The 21,523-nt window shown below is 32.2% G+C and overlaps 1 protein-coding gene across 2 annotated transcripts in view; it reads right to left on the reverse strand.

The window, feature by feature from the left end:
* The window catches only part of LOC130896680 (protein quaking-B-like), a 724,732-nt gene that overhangs the window by 167,500 nt on the left and 535,709 nt on the right, over positions 1-21,523 (reverse strand). For both annotated transcript variants that reach the window (XM_057804936.1, XM_057804935.1), the window contains one exon: positions 3,305-3,405. In XM_057804936.1, the coding sequence (XP_057660919.1) occupies positions 3,305-3,405 (101 nt within the window). The remainder of the gene's footprint in view (positions 1-3,304; positions 3,406-21,523) is intronic.

Raw genomic sequence — 21,523 nt, forward strand, 5'->3', positions numbered from 1 at the left:
ACTCTATCTAGATAGGTCAGACTTCTCATTATTTAGAAAATAGATTGAATACGATAGAAAAATATAACTGAATCAACGAATCAAGAAATATCGACTAAACATACATTCAATTATAAAGCTTAAAAAATTCTTGACATGCAATCAAATACACGTAAAGAGAATTTTTAGAAATTGTACATAAAAACAAGAAAGCTATCAATGATAAATAATTTATTAATTTGATAGATAGTTGCTACATATTTGAGATGTGAAAACTAACGAAAAATTAGTTTTTCTTGGTTCTAGTTTGATTTTATTTTATTTTAATACCCTTGTTGTAGGTGATCTATTGATTGATATATATATATATATATATATATATATATATATATATATATATATATATTAATCGGGTTTAAAACGTTCTTCGCCGTCTTCCGATTCCCAGTTTCCATTTTTCTCGATCTTCCCAAAGATCTTCTTCCAATCTTCTCTCTCGAATATCCTTCTCGATATCTTCTCTCCAGCTTAATCTTGGTCTTCCTCTCTTTCTTCTTCCTTGTGGTGCCCAACTTAAAATTTGTTTGGGTATGCGGTCTTCAGGCATTCTTTGGACATGTCCGTACCATCTTAACTGATTCACCCTAATGTCTTCCGTAATCGTATGTTGCACTTTCATGATCTCCCTGATTCTGTCGTTTCTTATTTTTTCCAGTCTTGATATTCCTGCCGCGCGTCTCCAATAATCCATTTCTGTGGCTTCAAGCATTTTGACTGTTTTTTCTTTTAGAGGCCAGACTTCGCTACTATATGTTGTTATACTTTTTATTATGCTATTGTATATTCGATGTTTGTTTTCCTTGGATATTTGTTTGTCCCACAATACACTATTTAGTTGTCTTATTGCTTGTCTTCCTTGGTTATTTCTTTGTGTTATTGCTTCATCTAATCTTCCATCATTAGTGATGATCATGCCTAGGTATTTGTATTTTGTACAATGACTTATTTTTTGTTGTGTTTCTTCAAGTATTAAATATTTTTGTTCTCCTCCAATACACATATATTCCGTTTTACTAAAATTTACTTCTAGACCCCATTTCCTGTATTCCTCTACTAGCTTTCTTGTCATATATTCTAAGTCTTCGTAGTCCTGTGCCAAGATTATTTGGTCATCTGCAAAACACAGGGTATATAGTTTGGAATCGATTAGTGGAATGCCCATGTTCTTACATTTCCTTTTCCAGTGTGCTAGTGCGTGTTCCAGGTATATCTTGAAGAGTGTGGACGACAGACAGCATCCTTGTTTTAACCCCTTATTGATGGAGAATCCTTTTGAGACCTTGTTTCCTATTTTTACTTGTGATTTACTGTTTTCATAAAGCTTTTGTACTGCTTTTATTAGGGCCGCATTTATATTTGTTCTTTCCAAGGCATCCCATAGTTTTGTTTGCGGTACGCTGTCATATGCTTTTTTAAGGTCAACATACAAAAGGTGGAGTTCTTGATTTTTGGCAGTTTTCTTATCAATTATTTGCGAAATCGTAAATAAATGATCAATAGTCGACCTCCCCGCTCTGAAGCCTGCCTGTTCTTCTGCCTCCATGTTGCAATATTCCTGTTCGATTTTATTTTTTATGATTTTTCCATAAATTCTGGATATTGTACACAGCACTGTAAGTCTCCGGTAGCTGTCGCAATTTTCTCTGCCCCCTTTTTTATATACGGTAGTCATATAAGATGTTTTCCACTCTTGGGGTAGCGCTTCACCATTTATACACTTCTGGAAAAGCATTTGCAGATGAGAAAAAAGTTTTTCAGTGCCATTTTTAATTAACTCTGGTGCTATTTTACCCGGGCCTGGAGATTTTCGATTCTTTTCGATTGATATAAATACGCAAATTATCAGTGTCAAATCATATTTTAACTGAAAGTAGTCGAAAAGTCAATATTATATACTTTTAAATAAAGACACCTAAAATCACGATTGTCGTGGTATTCTCACTCATCTTCTACACATGGCCATATCATCTGTGTTGTTTCCTTGTATATTCTCAAGTACGGCTTTCTCAAAATTCATCATTTCTTTTATTGTTATATTATATTTTTGGTTTGTGACAAAGTAACTTTGGTTTTGTAGTAAAAAATAAAATCTTTTTCACCAAAGAATAATTTTTAATAAATTATATATTTTTCATTTTGCTCAATGACCTTTTGCTATTTTCTTTTCAGCTTCATCATTCTGCGCTCATAAAATTTCTGGTCCTTATCAGCAAAAAAACTGAACCATGTGCGATTGAAGGTAATTGTCATTTGTTAAAGTTCAATTCGATTCAAAGAATTCTGCAAACTTCGAAATAATTGGTAATTAGATGATGCCACATCAAGGCTGTATAGGGGATAAGTTCCCAACCAAGTTTCAATAGTTTCCATGAGTTGCCAAAGATGTGTGAGGTCTTTCATTTTAATGGTGGAACACTAAACCTTTCCCATTTGACAATACAGTTCCAGTAATTGTTGATAGGAAACATCAGAATTGATCGTTTGGTTCCTTGGAAGCAGCTCAAAAAACACAATACCTTTATACCCACCAAACTAACAGCATGAGCTTTTTTTGTTGTTTTTTAGCTATCGATGTGGTTTGGGCTGGTTCATCGTGTTTGCTCCATGATCGTTTTCGAATTATGTTACTGTATATAACCCATTTTTCATCACCATTGATGATTTTTTTCAAGAAAGTGTTAAGTTAAGGTGCATATCGCAAATGTCGATTTTTGTGTTAAATGAGTTTCTTACAATTCGTGAGGTACCGAAATATTAAGTTTCTTAACTAGCTCAAGATATTTCACGTGTTTTTCAATTGTTGTGTGCGATACATATAGCCATTTCTAGCTATAATAGTTTTGTTTTATTGTTCATGTCAGCTACCATGTTTCACGCTCTTAAATATGGTGTTGAATATTTGATGTTTTTTTTTCTTTAGAGATTTCACTGGATGATTGTATGGAGCTGAGAGATCCAATGTTTTCTTTCCTTCTATTATTTCTGGTTCAGTTCTGCCAATATTTGTGATTTTTGATTTCAAATACATGTAGTCTTCAGTGTATGATATTTGTCTTCCATCTTCATGTTGCAAATCTTCTCTGTTAGTTAGAGGTTTTTCGCATATTGATGCAGCTTTGTCTCAATTTCTTTGTTACATTGAAACTAGAGGACTACTGGTTGATTATTTTGATTTTTTTATTGAATTTAATCTTAATCTTAATCATAATTTCACTGATTCCCTTTCTTAATGTAAAATATTGTGAGATAAGACTAAAAGACTTACTTTAGGATGATCCCTCACAGGCACGACGACTCGCACCGCCACTTTTATCGGTTTGTCTCTTGTTATATCCAGCATTCGTCTACTTTCTCCTCCTTTGTTTTCTGAAACAGAGAAATTTTGTTAGAAATAAGTCGCGCCAACTTTGCCGTCAAGAACTTCTAGTAGAGAAACAATGACGTGGAACTAAAAATTGGAGGTGATTTGTGTTACATAGTTTTTATTTAGCCTCGACGGTTCTGAGTGCATGTAGCTACCGGTTAAAAATGAATGTTTTATAGTCAGAAGGCAATATTTTTTTTATTCGCAATAGTTTTGTTCTAAAAATATTGTAAATCGAAATCTAGTGAGGTAGAGAAGCAATTCTCTCGTCTAAGTTTGTACATATGAACCTCATTCGACATTGAAAATATACAAACCTTACAGCGATTTTCAAGTAGTTCGTGATAGATTAGAGATTAGTTTACAAATAAACAGCTCAATATTTCATAATTTCGCTGATCTCAAAATATCATAACCGAAAAGTATTCTACTTTTTTATTCTTTTCAAACAACTTCTTAAAATTTATCGACGTTTTGACTTCCACTTTGAAGCCATTACCATCAAGAGGGGAGTGGGTTTAAGTTTAAATCCATTTATTGAAAAGAATTGATCCGATTTAGGGGTCTCAATCTGTCTACTCAACTCAACAAATCACCTTTTTTTGGTTGATTCAAAGGCCTACATTCGTATACTGCTTCAAATTTCAACAAGGAAATGGAAGCTGTGAAAAATAAAATATAGATCAATATAAAAATAGAGTAGAATGTGCTTACTATCAAGAACACCGTGGACACGATTACTTTCGCTGCTGGTATTCAGCCACTATAATGTTGTGAGATAGATCTCACTTTGATCATATAAACAGACACACTATATTATTACCAAGGCAATTTCATGTTCTAATGCTGATACTTAAAATTTTGGAGGATATTTTAGAATACGATTATAATTCAGAGAAACAGATGAAAACTTTCACGTTGCAGGGAAAGGATACCTCAGTACCGGTCGAAAATATGGGAGAACGGACAGGCTCAACGTGATCGTCAGCATACTACTGCTCGGTAGAAAAATAAAAGTGGAATGGAGGCCTGTTCTTTTATAATTGGAGTTCAATTATCAGCATTCCTCTGTAAAGAAGAAATCCATATCTTCATCTAATATATGTCCATTCACAATGAAGGAAAATATCGAACGCAAACTAACCATAATTTGAGAAAAAAACAACTAAAAGTTTATATTCAGACTCTAATGACGATAACTTGATTATCAAAGCGCGCATTGGACAGTGTAATTGTGAGTGTAAAAGTGTGTTCAATATGAATTTGAACAACGATTCCACAAATTTCAAGTAGGTAATCATCGATATTTGCTCGCAAACAGAACTGACCGAATGCATCTTTCAATAAGCTACCGAAGCAAATAACCTAGCTTTTGTATAGAATCCGACATCCACCGGAAATTCACAAGCTGATATGAACAAGTAAACCAGAATTAGGAAAAGTTATCTGCATAACTAACAGTAGCAAAGTGACATATAATAAAGGAAGTAAGCAAGCTAAGGCTGCCTAAAGTTGTATCATCGTAATAGGAATCGATGAGAATAAAAACAGAGAGGAATTTTTTTACGTTTATGATACTTGAAGAAAGTAACACATTAGTACGCAATAAAAAATAAGGAACTTCTAGCGGTAATTATAAACAAAAATTTACTAAAACTAATGAAAAATACAGATGATTAAGTGTAATATGCTAGAAAACAAAAAGGAAGTGAATCTGGCTTTAAGAACATTTATCAATTTTGATATTTGTCATTCGATCATTCCATTATTAGGTACTCAGATATTGAGAATTACTTTCGTCCAATTTAAAAACCAATTTCAAATGAAAAATCTTGTATATGTTCAATGCATAGTATTTCTTTTTATTACAAAATTTTCATCAACCGTATACTGGTTATTAGCGATTTAGTTAAGATTAAGTATTTTATCTATGAATATTTGTTAAATTAAATTTATGATAAAGATCTGTTTAAGGTATTTTAAGGTAAGTAATATTGTATTTTGGTCCTAAAATTTCACGTACTGTTCCGAGTGGTAGATTTGATGATGATCTTTCTGAGTTAAGAGATGGACATTCTGCGATTATGTGTTTTATAGTCAATTTTCAATTGCAGTTGCTACGTTTTGGTTCAGGTTTCGCATTAAATAAGTAACTATGCGTCAGTCGCGTATGGCCTAGACGCAGACGTGTTAGAAGAACATCATCTCTACGATTTTTCGGTAGTATTGACCATGGTTTTACTGAGTCTTTCACTTTGACCATTTGTTCTCCCATTCATTAAACACTTCACGCTTTAGGATTGTTTTAATATCGGTAGTAGTTAAAAAGTTCAAGAATAGTATTCTTAGTTTTCTATCATGCTAATAATATCTCTAATAGTACTGCCATCATAATTAATGTTTCTCATTAGTAGCAAACAGAATCATTGTTTTTGTCTGAGCCTTTCATGTTAGTTACAATATTGTTCAGTTCCGCTAGATAAATAAATGAAGTTTTCTTCGTTTCTATTCTATCGACAACACACAATTGACATGATATTAAGGGTAGATGCACAAAAATATTTACCCTGTAACGTTTTCACTGCTCACAGCTTGCGTTACTTTTTTTTGTTATTAACATTACACGATATAAACCTACCAACTTGTTTTTGTAAATAATTTTCTTTACAAGATATTTTGTCATATTATCTTTGAGTATTTTACATATTATATTTCATACCTCTTTTGTAGTTTTGTATGTACCTACTTGTTGGTGACATACTAGATTCCTGGAATTTAAGTTATTCAGCACAGTTCAATTTATCCTTTTGTTGAACTATTTTTATATAAACAAATTGAATGTTTGGTTTATTTTCTTTTGAGTCTTGGTCTACTGGACGCACGCATTATTCGAAATTTTCCAGACGTGGTATAACTCATTGCAGAATTATGTTGCTTGTAAAAGCCAAGTAAAAGCCTTAGAAGTTTAGAGCCACATCTAGTTAACTGTTAAAGAATTAAGTTATTCGTGCAGTATTTTGTGAATTTCGCAGATATTGATTTTTGGTTGTTCAGTCCGGTAAAAGGTTGTTTTGATGAGTGAATTGTTAGCTGATGTTTTTGAAATTAAGCTATTGTTGCTAAACAATTATTTGTGAGGCTATGATTTATTTGTATGACTTTCATATTATTGCTATTTGGTACTGTAGAGGTTGAATAGCAAATACAAAGAAGAAAACGAGTGTATCTCAAGCAAATTACAGGAACGAAACAATTAAAAACTATCTTATAAACTACAGTATAAGTACACGTCTTGATTATCACAATAGGTGTTCGAAATGACTTTCAAAGGCATCTATGTATGCTTGTGAACAATCATTGGAAGAGTTACTTACATTACGAATCATTTGTATGAAAACAATCCCAAAATCGTTCCGTATTCTCTTCATCATGTCAGTTTTTGTTATTTGAGGTATTTTGTTCGCTTCATTATTGATGTGATCCCAGAAAAATGAGTTCATTTTACTGAAATCTGGTGACCTTGATTGGCTCTGTTGACACAACCATTTGTATTAAACGTAGCTTCATCTCCAAATAGAATATAGTTTAAAACATCTTTCTGTTGATCAACGTTTCTTGAAACTCACCTACAAGATTCTATACTTTTTTCAAAATCAACACCAGTTGATTCCTGTTGTAAGTAAATGTGGTAACGGTGCATTTTGTTTTTTCAAGGATTCCTGGAACATCGTAGTAGCTCAGTTCTTGTTCGCTGGAAATACTCCATGTTCACACTTGTGTGCGGGTTCTTAGTTACTGCCAGAAAAACATTAATTTCATTATCTTCTGTCACAGAAATTTTTAATCGTTCATGCTTTACATAATTAACAGAACCCTTGTAATTGAACCGCTCTATCAAACTCTCCAAGCTTGCTTTTGTAGGTTGCCTCATTTTAAGAAAATATTCTTGGTATATTATTGCTGATAGTTAGGCGTTTTTATCCAAATCATATCAATTAGGTAATTCACCACTAGTGAAATTCATTTTTGCCCTAGTTCAAATTCAGTTCAAATGCAAAAATGTGTTTTTCAATAATGTCTGGCGTTACTCATAAAATAATTTTCTATCACATCTTTCCAAATAAAATTTTTTAATTGAGCGTTTCTTGTTTCTTGTTCATATGCTACAAGCGACAGTATTGGAAAAACTTTACTTTATTAGGATAAACCCCTTATTCTAGAATTCTTTCCTTGAAATTCTTAGGATATACATTATTATTAATAGACATATGGCATTTGACAAATCGTATGATAAAATTTTATAGATTTATCTTCTCTTCCCAATTTGGGAATATCGTTTTCCATGGAATACCTCACTACCTTTGAATTTCACAAATATTTGAAAAAATTTTAGCTTTAAAAAGTTGTCAAGGCAAAAGAGTAACTTTTTGATTGGAAATTTTGCATTTCCATTTAGTACCTTCCAATCAATTCGAGAACTTTATTTTGATTTGTTCTCACTTCTAAACACAGAATTTTTGTTTGATTCGATTCAATAGTCACGTATTCTCAATTTGAATAACAAGCTGAATAACAACATCGTGAATTCCATAAAGATATTTTTATTTGGTACAAAATAAGCTGGCATCTCCTATCGTAGTTTTTATGTGTTTTGGCTCGACTTAGGCCTTTTTGTAAATATTACTTGACATTAAAAAAAACCAACATGTAAATTAATAGAACACTAGAATATCAATCTGCTTTGATCATATTATGATTTCCTCTCTTAGTCAATTTCTCAATTTCCACATTGTTTTTTATTATGTACCAACGATTTTTGTATTTGAATTATAGAACGCTCTTCAAAGCAGAAAACAACTACTTTTCTGGCTACTTGACCCCGAACTGTTCAAGCCCGAACGAAGGTTCTCTGATGAGACGTAATAACGTAGAAACTAGTCACTAGTTACACCCTCCCCTTGCAATTGTGAGCCTTTGGGGATGTTAATATCGACAAAAAAGGCGATTTACATCACGCTCTTTAGAGGAGTTGTAATTCAATATTCAAAGTAGTCCTCTCCTTTGAACAACGGCAGAAGACATTTTTGAAATATTGAATTATTTTGGTGAATAGTAGAAATTCTTGAAATGAAATCTTGGAAGTGGCAACATATGTTGTTCTCCAAATATTGTGGACAGAGCTGGAGAGCAGAATGGTGGATGGAGAGCAAGGAAGAGCCTCAAAAATCGGTTGGTAGACTTGGTGTTAATGTGACGAGACGTTTTATAAAAGGAATACGAGATACATCAGCCAGCTACTTCATCTCTGAGAAGGGACAAGTTTTATATATTACTGAAACAAAATTGAAAAACTATTTTTTTTCCAATTATAATGTATAATTATTTTTTTATTCTAATGAAATAGAAATTATAATTATACCTAGTGATCTCAATATTAAGTCTAAGGTAAACAATGCTAAATTTTAAAGCCACACTTTATATTTAAGCACATATATTGTGATAAAATTGTTTTTAAAATTTACATTTCTCAATCAGTTGTCATTCCGAAAATTCTATTCATTACACATATTATGGTCTTTATACAAAATATTGTCTCAGCCTCAGAATTAACTTTTACCGGTCTGTTTAAAAATCCTCCCTTAAAGTTCTCCACCCTTTGATGCAGTCCTCCACTAAAACAATAATGGAATTTTTCAATTGAAAGTAGGAACAATGAAAATATTAGTTACCATTACAATTTACCATTTCTGAAATATGCGTTTTTTTCTTGTTATTTTCATTATCTTTATGGGACAAGTCAAATACATACGACTAATCCCGAATTGCCTTTATCAGGAGGAGGAGGTTCTCTGAAAATAGCATGAAGCATTATGTTTAATAACTAGAATACAGGTATTTTGTATAGTATAGTATTTTATGTGAATCAGATTATTAAAAATCTTCTCGAATCCATATTGAGAATCAAAAAATATCCCAAAATAAAAAATGAATATCCTAAATTAAAAAACGACCTTAATAATTTTCTAATCTATTCTAAAAACGCCCTAAAAGAAAATAATTACACAAAAACACTATAAATTATATAATCTGATATACTTAATAAAATTCAAATCGAAAAAAAACTCTGAAGAAACAAGCAAAGCCAAAAGAACAACATAAACATACAAAGAGAGTGAAATAACCCCAACATCTTGCTCTAGCTTCATACGTGATAAACGCAAACAGATTGGGTCTTTTCCTATTAATCCGGGAGGTAGCGCTATAGTTGAGCAAGTCACATAATAGCTCCGAACGTCAGCTGCTCCTTTAGCGGTGGAGCTAAAGGACTCAGTATGAAAAAGTTATTGGAAAAAAATTTGTTCCGATGATTTTTATACCGAGCAAACATGTGTAATATTATTGTTTTAATCACATTTTTTCAAAAAATAGTCGTCAGCTGTATTGATTAGGGGTAGGTTATATGTCAGTCAAGTGCATGAACCTCATTGGAACTTTGACAAACAAATTAATTTTATACCTTATTAAATTTATATATCTCAATTTTCATACTCTTAAAATGATAAAGAAAATCGTCAGTCATATTTTTGATGGGGGTAATACCATCAGTCAGCGTGATAAACATTTTGCGTGCTCAATGTATTTGAGTGTTGCATAAACTTTTTGGAAAATAAATTGACAATATTCACACCCATAAACAATCACCTGGCGATGATTTTTCATTTTTTTAATATTTAAATTATTATATACTTCGAATTAAATAAGAATAATATCAATTTAATATAAAAAACCCTCCATTTTATTTACTAATTTTGTGTCTGTTTCAAATTGTATGAAGAAATAAATATTTATTAGAAACAAAATACTAATTATTTAAAAAGACTTTTTTTTGTTAATCTACATAAATAAGAAATAAAAGCTTAGATTTCTATTGATACATAAATTATTATTCTTCTTCTTCATTTATATCTTCTGCTGTGTCTTTGTTATATCCATCACTTTCCTCACAACTATCATCGGAGCTGTCTATGATGAGATTCGGTTCTTTAGCATCATCATCTTCGATATTGTGAGTGCGAATTGGTCTTTTTGACTATTCATTTTATATGTTTTGATGAATGTCGTTACTCGTGCTATATTTACATTATCTATTGCTTTCAGACAATACATTCTGCATACAAATTCTTCGATCTTTTTTAGAAGTTGATGTATATTAGATTCGTTTATATTTGCTATATCTGTAAATCTTTCTATCAATGATTCTGACTATCTTAAAATTTCAAATGGTTTTTTTCCTCTTCTATAAAAAGCGGGATTAAAGTCGCATCCTGCGAATGCATGAAATGCTAAGTCCTAATACTTCGTACAGTTGAGTGACATCGATGTAACGTTGCGCATTTCCAGTTCCGAGTAACAAATGAAAGTTGCTCTGAATATGATCCACATTCCTCAATAGAAACATGAAAATATCTGTATCATAACATCATATTACTACGTTTTGTTTAGTATTTAGTTGACAAATGTGGAAAACTATTATCATACCTCCTTCTTAATGTGTTGTACAATTTAAATCCGGTTCTACGCTTCTCTCTATTTTTTCATTATGTTTTTCGTATTTATAGCATATAAATATTATCATATATTGTTCTTTCTCCTATAAAGGGCGACATGTAATCATTATCCCAATTTTGACAAATAAATTCTATTAGAAGCTCTTCAAAATGAGTATTTTTTAATTCATTGGAGAAATTAGCCGGTCGTAATTGATTAGAACTGTGAATATGATAATTCTGGCCCTCTATTCTGCCTCGGAAGTCATGCTCGTGGTCATTATTAATGGAGTAATCAAACGCGATAATAATTTTGCGTGCACTCGATGATGTAACCATTGTGATTGATTTCTTTGTCTTCTTCTGTCATTGAATATAGAAGAAAGACAGGACAGCACCTCAGAAACTAAATAAACTAGTCGAAATTTCTGTAGCAGAGGGTAGTATTTCTCTCTTATTTATATAAGTTTGTCCCGCTCCAGTAGGGTATATGTACTTACTTCCGTCAATTCTCCCTGTAGGCTAGAAAAATAATTTTTAGGAAAGGTATGTCAGAGTCGTGAGACTGTTTGAAATTCTTTGATGCTACAGTAAATATCAATATAGTTAGAAACAGGCACAAAATTAATAAATAAAAGGTGGTGTTTTTTATATTAAATAGATATTATACTTATTGAATTCGAAGTATAAGGTGAATATTGAAAAAATAAGAAATCATCGTCAGGTGATTGTTTATGGGTGTAAATATAGTCAGTTCTAAAATTTCTAAAAAGTCTATGCATTGCTCAAATGCATTGAGCGCGAAAAATGTTTATCACGGTGACTGACGTAATTACCCCCGTCAAAAATACGGCTGACGATTTTTTTTATTATTTTAAAAGTGTAATAATTGAGATATATAAATTTCATAAGGTATAAAATTAATTTGTTTGTCAAATTTTCAATGAGGTTCATGCACGTGACTGACATATAACCCCCCCTCGTCAATACAGCTGACGACTATTTATTCAAAAAATGTGATTAAAACAATAATATTATACATGTTTGCTCGGTATAAAAATCATCGGAGCCGATTTTTTTCCAATTAATTTTCCATGCTGTCTACTTTAGCTCCACCGTTATTGCGACAACTGACCACACTTTACTGATTTCTTACCATTAAACAAATTCCTAGAAAAATTACAACGCTACCTCCCGGACTAAACGTAAGTTGCTACGAGCGACCACGTCAAACGGCAACTATGAGTGGTCTTATACATTTCAAGTTTTTGAATTTTGGAATAGCTTTTGGTGATGAAGCTCCATTTCGAGTCACCGTGTTTCGCTAATTCTCAGAAATCAATCGTGGTCGCACTTTGCTACAGGATGAATTTCGTGAAGGTCCTCCAAAATCGATTGCTGTGCAAGAAAATATCGATGCTGTGCGTAAACTGATACTGCAAGTTCGTCATGTGACATACCTACAATGAGATTGAGGCATACTTGGGCATTAACTAAGAATTTCACTCGCTTACAATCAATATTGCATTAACATTTGGTTTTCAAAAAAATTTGATCGCATTGGATACCGTGTAATTTGACTGTCGCTCATAAAATGCCTTTGTCGATTTGTCGATTAGTAAATTAGGTAGATAAAGATAATTTAGAAAAATTTGATTCTGATCTTATCACAACAGCAACTTTTGAAAAGATAATAATTTAACGTGAAGGAAAAAACGATTTAATTAATTTTTTTTGCTGCGTTAAGTTGTTCATGTTCTATGTATAGGATTTATTATCACATTCTTTAAATCAAATGCGAGTTTTGTGACAAGTTGACGGTGGGACGTGCTTATTCGAACATCCAAAAAGAAATTGCTTTTTATCATGTAGTGGTCTTATTGGATATGACAGCTTGGTGTTTTCAATCCCCAGGGCATATGTAGTTTAAAAAGGTAACATGAGGAAAATAAAAAAGAACGATAGTGTAGCTCCAATTTTTCTGCTCAGGTACTCTTCAAATTGGATTATTATAGTCTCCAATTCAATTCTTGTTTATATTCCCACTGTAGAGAAATAGAAACATTATGTTTGATCTGATACGTTTGAGAACTAGAGGATGTCAATTACTTTATCCCATTTCTACATGCTCTGAAATATGGATTATCATTTTTTTTTTGATTTTACTATATACGAGGATGGTGCCAGAAGTACTTGGCACTTGAAAAAAAACACATTCATTTTCCAACGTAATATCCTTTTAACAGCATACAATTTTCCCAGCGATGTTTATAAGTTCGATACCCTGTTTATAATAAAATCGTCAAGCTCCTCAAATTAGCCATTAACTGATGATATCACCTATTCATGTTAGAATATCTTTGACCGCCGAGCATTTTTTTCATGTCTAGGAACAGATAATAGTCCGAGGTTGCTAAATCTGGTTAATAGGGTGCATGAAGTAGCAATGAATTGATTTTGTCCATTGCAATAACGGTGCAATGGGTCAGGTGATCAGGTGCAATGTTTTGATGAAACTATACTTTCTTCTTTTTACTTGATTTCTCCGATCAAACGTTGCAATAAGTTCGCACAATACTCGCCGTGGGTAGTTTTTTTCCAATATAGTTAATGAGAGGTATCCCATACGCATCCCCAAAAACCGACGCCTTTCCTGCAGATGGAACGGTCTTCGCCTTCTTTGGAGCCGTTTTTTTATTCCATTGTTTTATTTGTTTTTTTGTTTCGGTTGTGAAGGGATGGACCCACGTTTCATCTATGGTTATGGAAAAATCCGGCTTCATTTCTGTGGAACATTACCAAATACCAAATGGATTTTCTTCAAAATTTTTGGAGTCGTTACCTCATTTGGTCGACCTCAGCGATGCTGGTCTTCGCAGTTGGTACGGCCTCGGTGGAACACTGCTATTCAATATTAAACTGTTGATAACAAAGGAGCAGTCTTACCCAGAGTAGTATCTAGTTGAGCTTTTACATTAGTTGAGCTAAAGCCTTTCAAATAAAAGTATTGTATCACATAACGATGAACAATTTTTTCCATGTTCACTAATTTACTAAAAACGTTCACTATTTATGGCTGCCAAAAAAAATACTAAACCTCGTGGCCTCCTCAAACTTAAAACATACGCTGTATACGATTGTACATTTTCTCATTCAGTGGTATTTTTCAAGCAGCTACCTCCATTTCTAGGTGAGCCAGGTACTTCTGAGACCATCTTTTTCAATACAACTTTCACCTCAATTGGTTTAATATGTCTATATCAGTGATATATAATTGGGTTGAGAGAGAAGAGTAAAATTACTTGAAGATGTTAAAGGATATCATTCTAATGCTTAAAATCAATTGCAATATGTTTTGCAATTACTTAAATATATTCGAGAGTAATTTCCCACCTCTTTAAAGACTACCTATATTCCAAAATTAACATAATTAATAAGTAAAAATATGTAACAACAATAAATAATATATTTGTTAAATATTTCAACAATCATTATTTTTATTAGCATCAAAATGAGTTAGAAAATAACAAATCATGTTAAAAGCTGCATAGTGAAGTAGAGTAAATTGAATTGAGTTATAATTTGATGGAATCGTCAAATTAACTAAAACGATACTCTCAACTTCAATCTCTATTAGCTTCTGTACCGAGAGACTTAGCGAAAAAATGTATGAAGTTTTTTTGTAGGGTGTTAAATTTTCTATAAAAGGAAATATTATCATAGTCCGAAATGGAATGCATATATAAGACAAAAAATTACAAGAACTGGATGATCTTTTCACATGTAATTTCCATTTAAAACCTCAGAGGCCGTTGAAACAGGGTACTTTTTAAAATTAGAAGATGAAATTTAATAAGCTAAGAAGGATTGATGACTATCGTAAAAATTTTTCAAAATACCAAGAATATGGACAACCATAATAAAAATAAGATATAAATTGAATGTTAAATGTAAAAGACTCATTTCAAGCTTTAAAAATATGTGTTTCTGAAACAAATATGAAATTTTTGCGAAAATTATAGCTTTTTACTTACTCATTGTGGCCAAAACGGACTTTTCAAACCAAAATTTAACGGTAGAAACAAAAAATACATGCATCAATACAGTGAGTGATTCCAGTTTGGAAGGATCTGATGCGTTGATGTACCTGAAAATTTTGTCGCAAAATTGTGGATCCACTAACAAATAAACAACGAAGTAAAATTAGGAAAGCATCAAATACAAAACTAAAATTGCGGCATAATTTTACTCTCATATATGATAATAGTAGATACGTGTTATAAGCAATGACCTCATATTATTCTCTATAATAATTTTCGGTATAATATAGTGCTATATGATGGATCGAAATATTTATTAATTTTGTATATTGTGAGTGAATGTACGAACAGTTCAAAATAAACAAAATCGATAACTGAATTTCCGAAAATTATTATATAGAATAATATAAGGTCATTGCTTTCGGATAAAATCGCAATAATTCTCAATACCCTGCACTTACCGATTAAAATGTCGTTCTTTCAAAGGAACTTGGTTTAGATAACCGAATCAATTACCATCCCTTGCACTCTAGGTGTACATTTCAAAATCACTACCAAAAAGCGATTATGAAAAACACATAAACATACACAGTGAGTTTTGTGTATGGAACGCCTCAATTATCTCGGAAACTACTTGTACGATTTAGATGTCTACGATTGAATAAACCCGTTTAATTTGAATATTCTTTCATAATTTATGTGCTAATACAAATCTCGTACCAAAGTCTAGTGTCAGTTAGTTAGTAAAAAGTTTAACGAAACTGGTGCAGTAAAATATTTTCCAAAACATATCGCATAAAACCTACAACGACTGAAGACAATCGTTTATATGTTCATGTCATGATAGAAGTAGATCCACATTTTTGGAGTAGAAAAATTGCGAGTTTTAGAAAATATATACTAGAGGCGATTACATCAAATGTTCAAAATGTTGTACATTTACTCCAATACAACAAGCCATGCGATTTTTAAACCATTGCAATACATTTTGCAACATCCCTGACTGCTCCATTCTTCTTATCTCTTTGGTAATCATATCTCTTAATTTCTGAATATTTATGTTGAGTGATCGCGAGTGCCATTCGATGAAACCACCCCTTCCAATCAATATTCTGAGAAGCAGGTATTGCCTCAGTGAGGATTCTCATTAGACGAATAGCGACAATTTTGATGATTAACATGAGCGTGAATTGTCTCTTATCAGAAAACAAAACATCTTCTAAATGGATCACATTGTTATCTAACATTGCCCTCATTTAATTGTTCCTTGGGATATAGACAGCAAATTTGAGAATTTTATGAGAGCAACTTCCAATTTTTTCCCTGTATCTCCATACCGAATCATTAGTAGAATGGTTATTGTGCGCATTTTTGTTAATTTATTACGTACAGTTGACGAGATTCAAACGACAATAGTAGGACACTACCATCATGCAAGCAGACAACAAATTGCTGATCGATTTCGAACGAAAATAAAAAAAATTGTTATGACTTTTGCTTACTTCCTCCTCCTATTTCGAGAGCCAAATTTTAAATAAGTATCGTTTATAACGTAGCTAATTAATAGAATAATATAATTTTTAATGTTAATTTTTGTAATAAATCTGAAAACCCATCTGGAAATGTATAATATACAGATGGTTGAATTGATAATGAGAAAGTTGCTATTGGCCACTGTATAATTTTTTTCTAAAAATGCGCAATTAAAAATACAAATCGATGTCCCTAAGCATTTTCCCCAACAAGCTCCCATCCAGTTTTAACGAATTCATTGATTCGGCTGTTCTACAACGTAAAATGGAAAATTCAGTAGTATATAATCGCATACGTATTACCAGAGGTTTCGGTTTAGATAGGAGATTAATTTCTTGATTCTGTTCAGGGATTCTGTTCATTATGACCAGAATTACTACGTTCAATTAACAACAATCATTGATAAATTATCTAGCATGGTAATCGTAATATTTTTTGTTTAGTGAATTTTCGAATTCAACAATTTGAGTCAGAAAATGCTTGAATGATTTGAGTTTCATTCGATTTTAATATTCATGTGAAAACTGATTTATTAACTAATGTATGAGTGGTATCAGTGTTAGACAATATTTTGTCATGATGAAGTATTTTGAAAACGGTGCAGTGTTTCGATTCTTCCGGTCGATAATAAAGTTTTTATACTGTGTCGTATAGTGGAAACATGAACAAGAAATGAATTGAAAAAATAAGAATATAATAATCCAATTTGAAGACTACCTAAGCAGAAAAATTGTATCTTTTTTATTTTCCTCTGGTTACATTTCCAAACTACATAAGCCCTGGGGATCAGAAAAATTAAGCCGACATATACAAGAAGATGATAAAACAATTTCTTCATTGATATTCGAATAAACACGTTCTTCCGTCATCTTGTCATAGAATTCAAATTTCATTCACCTCATAAGATAATAAATTATATACAAAGCACATGAACAGAAAAATTCGTTTCATGATTCATTAGGTAGACAAGCAATTCAACCGAATTGTTATTTTTTTGAAATATTATCAAAATAAATTTCCTCAGAATATACGATTATATCGTATCTATACTAAAAAAAATGTTACTAATTTGAAATTGAATGATCATATAGTGTATGGAATTTACTTTGGGAGCTTTATCAAAATCTTTGCTCAGGCATCTCAATTGTAATCTAGAGTTATTATTTACTAGTTTTTTCTCATAAAAATTGAAAGCAAGTATTCAAATATGTAAGAGGGTTGAAAACTTTCAAAATAAATTATAATACTTATTTTTATAAACCAAATACTGTATTCAACGAAACTTAAGGAGTGACATCAGTGAAGCGTTTTTAAAATTAGTTTTTTTCAAAAAACTCATATCTCGAAAATCTAGACTACCGAAGGTGTATTGAAACTTACCAACTTCACCAAAGTGCTTTTTCATTGAAACTTTATTTGAGACTGTAATTGCGGTTATGATAAGTAAATTATGAATATAAGTTGATTAATCGTCATAGTCTACAAAAGTCTCTTGGAACCACCTCTATTAAGAGTCAAAACAAAAAACAGGAAAAATTTGTACAAAGGATTAGAAAATATAATTTACAGTGTAGGTTTATGAATAGGTACAACAATAGTTAAAAACATAAACAAATTGTTGGTTGATCCTGAAGATCAAATATTGATATTCACGAAATTAGCTGTGATGATTGCGACAAGAAGTATGTTGGGCAAAATAAGAGATTTGTTATTATTATGAAATAAATATAAATAATTCAAAATTATCAAAAAATGTATCCAACCATAAGCATTCAAGTATTTAAATTGCTAGATATGTAATTGGGACAAATCAACGAGAGGTGGTTTTCCCGTTGGAATAATTTCTCGCGGAAAAATTTAGGTCAAGTGAGTATGTTTCAATTTTTATTCGGTTTCTGAAGATGATAACTTGGTTATAGACACGCTCGCCAGACAGAGTAGTGCTGGTGTAGGTGTAGCAGTAGACAGTGTGTACAGTATCCTCTGTTGGGTGTTGAGATTGGGATGCCGTGGCATAGTCATGTAGCTGAATGAGCTAAGGCATCTTCACAAACACTTAAATTCCTCTATAAGATCACAAAATTATATAAAAAAATTTAGAGATCGGCTCGCAAGCATACCCCGAGAATGCTCGACAGATGCTCTTCCGAGCTGTCCAACATAATCCCACCTAGAGCAGTTAATGCAAGACCTACTCGATAGGCAGACGTGGCACATGAACACCGAGTTCGTATGGAGACGCCCAGAATTTCAATTTACTAGGACTCCCTTTGGAAATGTGCGAGCTGTGGAATGGCTACCAAGACACATCTTTACCGAACACTATGACGTACAGAAGTTCATTATCAATATACACAGGCACTACTCGGAACTACTCCAGTGTAATGGAATTAATAATCTTGTTATGGCTTTTGACATGAAAAAAGTATATTCCATTTATTGCCATAAAAGCAATAAATGAGTATCAAAATTTTCTTAATGATGATTTTTGTGCGAGGAGAATGGAAAAATGTTTTTATTATTATATTTTACATGTATTATAAAGTACTCAAAGGGTGGACTCACCAAACCAGTTCGATATTTATCATTACCAGTTTTGAGGTCAGTGAAGTTAATAAATTTAATTTAAGTAGTCTTAATAAGTGTGCATGGCTCCTTACAGGTCATGTTGTAGATCGACTATTTCAAATATACTGTTTTTTCGTGTCACATGACATTTTACTTGCGCTCAAATTAATTTTCTTCTGGCTCATTTAACCTTCAATCGATTCAACTTTCAATCTGTTTACGTGGAATATTTTTCGTATCTACTCATTTTTGATTCTCATCCATTCGCTATGGCAATGACTCGGATTTCAAGAGTTGATTGATACGTTCAAACTATTTTTTCAGGCACGTAAGAGTTATCAAAAAACTTTAATTACAAAAGTGCTTTGTATTTGAAGAGATTTTTAGATTATTAACTTCTGAATTATACAGGGTTCCCACTATTTCTGTATCGACATCAACTTTAAAAATTCAAATGGAACATCCTATATTTTATTCCGTTTGATGATTTAAAGGTGAAAACAAAGGTAACTTTTATAAGACCGACCTATTTGATTTCCGCACAGTTATATTTGAAAAATTTCGCAAAAGAAAAATGAGGCTAACTGGCATCATATGCAAATGGACTTGTAAATAAAAAACCTACGTTTATTGAGTTTTCGTGATTTTCTACTCCAGAATCATAGTTGGTACACCGTATATTACGATGATATATTGAAAAATTCTTAGCTTACTATAGAACCAAATAAAATTTCAATGTCAAAATATTTTATTCATATTCATATCCATATTCTCCTCTTAATTGGATACATTTATTACAGCGAACCTGCAACGTCTCTAGACCTTTAAAAAAAGGTTTCTTCTTGCTCTGCAAACCAGATCTCCACAGCTTCTATTACCTCCTCATTGGAAGAAAATTTACGACCTTTTAAACTTTTTTTCAGTTGAGGAAAGAGATGGACGGAGCCAAATCTGGTAAATAAGGGGTGTGTCTAGTAATTCAAACCCTAAATCACGAATTTTTTGTATGGCAACATGAGATTTGTATGCAGAAGGTGTTGTCTTGCAGAACAAAACACCTTTGGATAGCTTTCTACGGCTTTTCTCTTTAATTATTTCCGTAGAGTGGTCAGTAATATCGAATAGTAATCTCCAGTTATTGTTCTACCCTTATCCAAAAAATCGATGATGATTACTGCATGGCAATCCCAAAAAACTGAAGCAAGAACTTTTTCAGCAGATTTTTGGTCAAGAAACTTCTTGGGTCGTGGAGAGTGTCGCCATTTCATCGATTGTTGATTTGTTTCTGGATTCTAGAAATGTACCCAAGTCTCAACCATAGTAACAATTCGGCTTAAGAACATTTACATCTACATCTACATCGTTTTCAAATCGAGCACAGATCGAACGCGATGCTTCTACCGTTGCACGCTTGCAAATTGACGTGAACTATATGATGAACGCGTTCGTGTGAAATATTCAGTGCTTCAGATATCAGTTTAAGTCCAATTCGACGGTCTGATAAAATGATGTCATGAACTGCATCGATATTTTCGAGGACTGATTCAAAAACTGGCCTTCCCGATCGGTTATCATCTTCAATGGAAAATTTACCTCTTTTGAAGCTTGCATTCCATTTTTCACGGTCGCATAATACGAAGGACATTGATCACCAAGGGTATTAAGCATATCTTATCTGCTAAATCTAAATCTGCTTATCTCTTAACCCTTTTAAATTCAAGTACTTGATGATGGCTCATTACTCCAATTATTCTATTTTCACAATTTCGGTGGACATCTTTTTTCTTTTAATTTTTTGCGCAATTTTGGTTTACTTTTTTGACGTCAAACTTTACACTGACACTAATAAGTTATTATTGTATATATAATGGTTGTGAAATTACTTGACTTCTTCTCATTTTTTCGCCCATTTTATTTTGATAATAATTTAAAAAAAACTGAATAGTAAACGTTTATCAAAAACAAAAAACTGTAAAAATATCGTACTAACTTTGAGAGGTTCTTTGATAAACAGGATTTGAGAAAAGTATTGAGGTACTTTATGTTCAACACCCTGTACCGTCATAAAAATGAAAATCTATCGTTAAAGAAACCACACTGAACATGGAGTAACTGTTTTCTCCTGCAGTGATTGTACGACTGTTCGTAGCTTCCGAATTGTAGATATGCGCAGATTTCTAAGAACCGCCATAACCTATGTACCGTTTGCATAAAAGTCAGCATTGTATAATCTACTTGAGAACGTGTCAGGCTGTCCCTGGGGCTCCTTCATTCATAATAATAAATGCAATACTGCTTCTTCATAGCGGATGAACGACTTTTATCAGAATATTTATAATAACACAAACGCTTTCTCCTACTACTGGTTGATTAAAGCAAAGTGTGATGGTTGATGAACGAGGAGGTCGTTAAAAACAGTAAGGTTAGCTGTA

The sequence above is a fragment of the Diorhabda carinulata genome, chromosome 7 (genome assembly GCF_026250575.1).
Source record: "Diorhabda carinulata isolate Delta chromosome 7, icDioCari1.1, whole genome shotgun sequence".
NCBI lineage: Eukaryota > Metazoa > Arthropoda > Insecta > Coleoptera > Chrysomelidae > Diorhabda > Diorhabda carinulata.